Source organism: Hydractinia symbiolongicarpus, chromosome 10, assembly GCF_029227915.1.
Source record: "Hydractinia symbiolongicarpus strain clone_291-10 chromosome 10, HSymV2.1, whole genome shotgun sequence".
Taxonomy (NCBI): domain Eukaryota; kingdom Metazoa; phylum Cnidaria; class Hydrozoa; order Anthoathecata; family Hydractiniidae; genus Hydractinia; species Hydractinia symbiolongicarpus.
This window is the reverse complement of record NC_079884.1, coordinates 25,607,448-25,614,628: the sequence shown is the minus strand read 5'-3', so window position 1 is coordinate 25,614,628 and position 7,181 is coordinate 25,607,448. Positions and strand designations below refer to the sequence as shown.

At 34.0% G+C, this 7,181-nt stretch overlaps 1 protein-coding gene across 1 annotated transcript; it reads left to right on the top strand.

The window, feature by feature from the left end:
* Window positions 1-2,455: 2,455 nt before the first annotated feature.
* LOC130612625 (zinc finger protein ZIC 1-like) lies at window positions 2,456-6,532 on the top strand. The gene is made up of 4 exons (XM_057433966.1): window positions 2,456-2,700; window positions 4,293-5,015; window positions 5,513-5,859; window positions 6,003-6,532. The coding sequence occupies exons 2-4, from the start codon at window positions 4,321-4,323 to the stop codon at window positions 6,530-6,532; spliced, it is 1,572 nt and encodes a 523-aa protein (XP_057289949.1). The 5' UTR covers window positions 2,456-2,700; window positions 4,293-4,320.
* The last annotated feature ends 649 nt before the right edge of the window (window positions 6,533-7,181 follow it).

The window sequence follows — 7,181 nt, the reverse complement described above, 5'->3', positions numbered from 1 at the left end:
ACAGTATAACTCGATTGGTTAGTTTAGAGCAATATAATACTTGCATTATTTGCTTCTTCGCCTGCTGCAATAATTTTTACATCTTAAATTCCGTCGGCACATGTCACCGATTACCAATTTACTTGCAAATCTCAAAACTTAAGGACATTGCAGGATTCTTCAATTTTTTGTATAGAATTTAAACAACACGAAATTTAGGTCTAACAAATTTTTCATTGTTGGAAAATCACATTTTTAGGATTGGTTTTTTAACAGAAAACGAAAAAGTAACGTTTTTGATTACCAGATATAAATAACTACGGACCCAAAAGTAACAACAGCAATCATTTCCAGCCAACAAAAATACTCAAAATGATTCCGTGCATTCTACCTAATGAAGGGTTGCTTCTTGTTACTACTAGCAACAAGAAAGGGTAAATATTTCGTGCAACTTTATCTAACAAAATATTGTATTGCTCAGTAGTACAACATTTCCTCACGCAAGCTGGATTTGGAATCTGTGACTGCTTGTGGATTAACAGTGCGAACTCATCACTCAAAAAGATTATTGAATTACAAATTTAAATCTGCAACGTCAACAATTTAAAGTCAGGTTGTTTAGCTTCTGCAAACACTCGGGACTGACTTTGCAAAGGAGATATTTTTACCCAAATATGGTTATACAGGGCTTCATAATATCATTATTTAAAAACAACAAAAAATATATATAATTTAATCGAGGGTGGTGTCGGCAAAAATGTTTTTGAGATTTTAATTAAAAGTTCCTTGTTATTTTAAACAATAAAATTGTACAACGGTGAATAAAATCAGAGAGAGAAGTTGGGATAGAAAAATTAGATCTCAGAATTAAATTTATAAATCGTTAATGCAATCAATACTTTAAATGAAATGTCGACAGATGAACAAAATCTCGACAAAGAAGATCCGAACACATCACACAACCACATGCTGTCCACACACTGGGACTAATTTCCGTCACACCGGAAACATTTTTAGACTCTTGGAGGAAACACTGCAGCCCTCCATTCTTTTTATATTGATTTTTTTGTTTTTGTTTATAATCATTATTTGAATGACAGGTTTGACCAGTCTGTCAATTTAATTAATTTTTTGTCGTCTAATGAATGAGCGAAAGAAAAGTTATGTGCCTAAAAGCTTGTAGCGTTTACTTCATTTTTGATTTGATTAATGTCTTTACAGACAACAACAACAACAACAACAACAACAACCATGGTGAGAACAATAAATTTACAACATATTAAAACAATAAAATTGTACTTTTTTTTCAAGTTAAAAATGGTGAAAAAAAGTAACATGGTTAGCTCATCATTGACTTTGAATAATGTTCTTAATTCTAAAGCCATGCGAAGCTAAGAATGTTCTTAACTTGGTATATTTTCTTTTTATGATTTTAGTTTTTACATACCTAATGTGTAATGTGTGAGCCGATCAAAATGCTGCTTACCTCGCCCACAATGCTTTCTTGTTACCAAGCTTTACTTTGAAATATTTATACAATTGATTCATTGATTTGTTTGTTTGTTTGTTTGTTTGTTTCTATTTGCAATGTCGACTTTTTAAAACTAACTTTACATCTTGTGCCAAGACTTCACATTATGTAAAATAATCCCCGATTGTGTATTGAGACACAAATGAAATTTTACGAAACATGCTTTTTATTGTTCCGGTTTTGCGTCTAATTTATTGCCTTCTTATTTGCAGCGCCATACTGCTTAAATGCAATATGGCGCAGGCTTAATATTTTTCTAGACTATAATAAACCTGGCGAATTTCTCCACAAAGGTTTCTATTCTTATTTTATTAAAACGTTTGGTCTACCTTAAGGTAGATTTCCCGCCTTTTTGAACCCGCCGCCGCTGAAAAACCTTTATTGGCTAACCTACAGCATTTTTTCCAAAATAATTAAAAATTTTAACCATTTTAAAAGGATAAATTTTATCACTGATTTTTATCACAAAATTCAGAGATGACGTCACACGGAAAGAAAATTCCGTCAGACAAAATTTCAACAGTCGAAAAGGTATAAGCTACTCTCAATTACCAATGAATCTTTTTTCTTCAAAAAAAAAAAAAAATCATGTTCCTTTGTTTTTAAATATTGACTTATTTATATACTGTCAGACTGCAAAGTAATTATATATGTACCCCCGTCTTAGTTTATTGTTTGCTAGAAAACAAATGAGAAATTTAGACGTGTTTTGAGAAGACACAGGCTAAAATACCAATTGGTTATTTATTAAAATACGAGGAAAAAACAAGTTTACTTAATATAAAGAAAAATAATAGTTATATTTTTGACAATATTTTGGGATCTTTGAAGGTTATTTTTTATATCTTGTCCCATCAGCAGGGGGGTTTGTTCAATACTTAATCCCTCGCAGTTAGCAAAGTTGTTTTATAAAATACTATGTCAATCACTCTTTCTCAAGCACCAAATAAAACGAAGAAAATTAAACTTATTTTAAACAAATTCATTTTGCTAACTAGCAAGGAGCAACTTGGAGATAGTGAAGAGAAAATAGCGTAAAATCACAGCCTTGTTTGTTATCTATATTGCATATCATTTTTGTTGACAAAAAGAATATCAACAAGCTAAATAAGACGAAACAATTTCAAGTGTTATAGCTGATTTGACCTGAAATATAAAGAGGATACAAAGCCTTGCAGTGCTCTCTTCGAGTAAGTAGAATTTGTAAATTACTTCCCTATTCGCACCGTGTTTGTCTTTCACACTATATAATATCACTCACTGTGAGGTTAAGAATTTCTTGGTTTGTTTGTTTTTCTTATAAGAACAGATTTTCCAATCTCCATCAAAAAAAATAAAGATGTCTGGATATGTTTTTGGGGAATTTACCCAAAATTGAATAAACGCTTTTCTTTATTATTAACTTTAGAACATTTAAAACGTCTGTCATGTTTTATTTATATTCGTCTTTAACTTTGTTTGTTTTGCTTTTGACTTCCAACTTAGCTGTATTTCCTGGTTTCAAATGTTCTCACAACAAATAATCATTGAACAAAAATCCTCTCTGTTACATTTATTGTCATTTCCACCAATAACAAAAAAAAAATTATTTGCTAAACTTCACATTAATTTATTTCTAGGTTAAAAATATGGAAAAAATAAAATTTAGACAACAAAACGACTGAACTAACAGTTGATGGACAACTAGGTTACGCTTTGACGCTACTGGCGTCACCCACCCAACCTTGTCCCCAGGGCATCTTGTATATTTTCTGACCCCGGGACGGCGATACGAACATCAGGGGTCAGAAAAGATACAAGATGCCCTGGGACAAGCTCGGTCACCCACACTTTGTCTTTCTTTTAATAATTTACAAAAAAATTAAAAAAATTTAATGTCATTGGACACTTAGGGAAGTAATGGATCGTCCTGGGTAAGAAGGCGTTTACAATAGAGAGCGTGACTTGACAAGAAAGAAAATCCCTTATTTATCTTCGAAATAAACAAATCAATCAATAAATATAATACTGCAATCATGTTCGTCATTTTAAACTTTAGATGTGGAATTCATTCGCCTGTCAATATTAGTTTTGTAATGCAAGCAAAAAAAACAAACAAATATATATATATGTTTAGAAATGTAAAATTTGCATGCTGGATAATTGTGGTATGGCGCTTACGCACTGATGTCAAGTGATTAACAAACTCAATTTCTTATTGTTCATTGATTTTTTCTTTGTCTCAGTGTTTAATCAACTTAGAATTGCTGAAGAGTGTTGTCTGTGTTGAAAAACGTTACAGCGTTGCTTGTATGGCGACGGTGTGCGTACGTGCGAGTAAACGCGTGATGTTTTTACTTGTCGCACTTCCGGTGAATGTGTTGCGAAACACCACCACCCGCCGGTAACAATAAATGGCAAACCATTGAAATACACTACAAAGCTTCATTTCAAGTAGTTTTTTTTTCGCCACAATTTCTTTTTAATTAAGCCGAATGGGAAATAAAAATACTTCAAATTATAGACTGGTTGCACAGGGTAGCAATCGTCTGTGTTGATATAGCGGACACGCCGCTAGCAAACTCTCATCGTAAAGATCAACCACAATCTTAAGCGGTGTACTTGTTCGTCTTTGTTTATTTTCTTTTGGGTTTAAAAACAAACTTGACTTATCGAGACACAAAATAATGTATTTATTGAATTCCGTGTTTAATGTGTAATCACTTGCAACAAAGCCAAGCATAGACGAAGGTGCCAAAAGAAAAAAAAATAAATTGATTATTTATTATTTTTTTAATATTAGCAACCGCATCTACATATTTGAAAAAGACATGGTCGTGAAAGATTCCGACTTTATTTGCGCTGAATCATCATATTTTAACGACGCAATGTATTCCGTTTCAGAAAGTATGGATAACTCTGCCACCCATCTGGAAAATATACCATCGGCTAATTCCATTCACAATCGGCACAGCCCGTCGTTGGATGATAAGTCACCAGGCTATTACTCAAGCTGCTCACCAACAGCCTTCCAAAGATCTGGTTCCCAGTCTAGTTTATCTTTAAGTCCTCACGACTACAACGGCGACTTACGCTCACCCACAAGACAAGAAGCACCTTTTTTTACAACACATTCAACGTTATTTGACCCAACATCAGTATCAAGTTCATGTATGAACAGTTATCCTACACAATCTTTTGGTATGTTTGCCGCACCTGGCAATGTTCAAGCCGTTGGAAATAACATTCCAGTATCTATCATGAACAGTATGGATATAAAACCCTCCTTAGAAATCAAAGCAAGCGTTCAAACGCATCCATTTTACACGCATGAGATAATACCACCCATGGCTAACCAACTACCCAGTCCGAATTCTCACCGACCATCGATTGCACCATTAGGTATTCCAAACATGCCCTCTTTTCCTGGATATAGAGCCTACCCACAAGTAAATGACATTTTTGGACCAGCTAAACAAGAATTTTATATGCAGTCACCTTTCTACCCTGGGTATCCAAATTACTGGTAAGTCACAAGATATTTTCTTTCTTTTTAGTCTCAACTACTCTCTTCGATGCTTTTCTTGACTGAACAAAAATAGGAAGTGAACGTTTCCTTATTGTCACTAAAGCTCGCATAGCGAGTTACTTTTCTCGCTTTTTTTATGCCTCAAAATGCAAGCAGGAAACACTTTTTAAGTAGTTCTAAGTAATTTCTCTTTAAAGAATACTTTATAAATATATTGAATACAATTGCTGAAGTACCTTAAGAGAATTACCTTGTTTAGTGTCGAGTTTTTGACGTCACGCACATAAAGTTCCGATTCTCATTTTCTTTTGTGACAACTTCAATTGGATGCACCCTTAAAAAGCACAATTAACATTCCACAAAACCTCTACTTGTAAACTAACACATACAAGAACCGCATTAAAGGGAAAATTTACACAACCGGAAATATGTAAACTTGTATTAGCGAAATTTCTTTTGCTTAGCCTTAAGAATTTCAAAATTTGTATTTGTAGGTATCTCAGACAACCGACCAATCAAATTCTTACGTGTATGTGGATAGACCAAACACCATTTCCTAAATCCAAGCCATGCAACAAACAGTTCACAATCATGCAAGATATTGTCCGACACATCAATGACGAGCACATTACTCGGCTTGACAACAACGAGTATGTCTGCCACTGGCAAAACTGCAGCAGGAATTTGCTCCCATTCAAAGCTAAATACAAGTTAGTTAATCATATACGTGTGCATACCGGCGAAAAACCTTTTCCATGTCCTTTTCCGGGATGCGGGAAGTTATTCGCCCGGTCTGAAAATTTGAAGATTCATAAGAGGACGCACACAGGTAAGAGAGCAGGTACGTCAATTTAACGTATTTATTTATTTTCTTACTCGCACAACACACCTTCGTTTCTAATCCACTTTTATAAAGCTTCGTCTTTGGGAAATCAGATTAGATAAGAATATATGTTTTTAACTTTTTTGTCATGTATATTTTAGGAGAAAAGCCATTCCCCTGTGAGTATCCTAGTTGCGACCGACGTTTCGCAAATTCCTCCGACAGAAAGAAACATATGCACGTGCATTCAACTGAAAAGCCGTACAACTGTCGCACGAAAAATTGCGTCAAAACATTTAACCAATCAAATCCGTTAAGAAAAAATATTAAAAATATAAATGAACTTCCACAATGCGACGGAGCATGCGCCGGCCCATGTAACTCTACACACGAACCCGATCCAAGGGTGTTCAGTCCGCCGTTGACACCGGAGAAAAGCATACCGGACGACAATTCAGAACTAACTCAAAATTACAATGACATGATATCACTTCAAAACAACACGTCACTTGACAAAAATACCGTCTCAAATGTTATTATTAAACAAGAATTTGAGGAACTAAGTAACGATATACGACAACAACTGACGTCAATAAATGACGTTAATTCACATCATTTAACGACGGGCAGTAAAATCGACGACAATTTAGTTCCGTCGGCACCTTGGTACGCATGTGACGGACATATTTAAAAATTATCGCGCACGCTTTTTAGAGTTTTATCCTGCAAGGTCGTCCATAAAAATGTCACAAACAAAGTATAATTCTACCTTGACAGCGTCAAATTTTATAACTAGACATTATTTTACATTCAATTGCCTTCTAACTTATTTAAAACTTTATATTCTTTGTGTATATACGTTTCAAATTTTAACAGAATTTTTTTTAATACTTTTTTGTATTTTTTATTTAAACTCTAATATTTACGGTACTCAATTTTAAAGAATTATTTAAAAAAAAATCGCAAATAAAAAATATTGTTTTTTTCTCTATTCATTGGCTAAGGTTACACTTTTTTTATAGTGATTAGGTTGTATATCATGTGCCACTAACGTAGCTTGTGTGAAAACACGGACAGCCATACTCTTGTGCAGAAAACTTTAAATAACAATTAACATACAGTTAACTCACGGTAACTCAAACTTCCAAGGTACCAAGGAAAATAGTTTCGACTTAACAAATGTTTGAGTTAAATGAAGCTCCCTTTAAGTCAAATTTAGTCTAAAATGAGATTATATTTCGAATTAAAACGTTCTTTTAAGAGCCGGGGCAACAGTTACTGGAAGTAGGTAGGCGAGAACTTCGCCCATGCCAGATGCCGCAGTAAGAAAGCCGGCATTT

What these genes read in the sequence shown, in the direction of transcription:
- LOC130612625 (XM_057433966.1), top strand. Translation starts at nt 4,321, where the DNA reads ATGGTCGTGAAAGATTCCGACTTTATTTGCGCTGAATCATCATATTTT. An exon ending in CCTGGGTATCCAAATTACTG is followed by an intron (nt 5,016 to 5,512) that starts GTAAGTCACAAG and finishes TTGTATTTGTAG; the next exon opens with GTATCTCAGACAACCGACCA. An exon ending in GCACACAGGTAAGAGAGCAG is followed by an intron (nt 5,860 to 6,002) that starts GTACGTCAATTT and finishes TGTATATTTTAG; the next exon opens with GAGAAAAGCCATTCCCCTGT.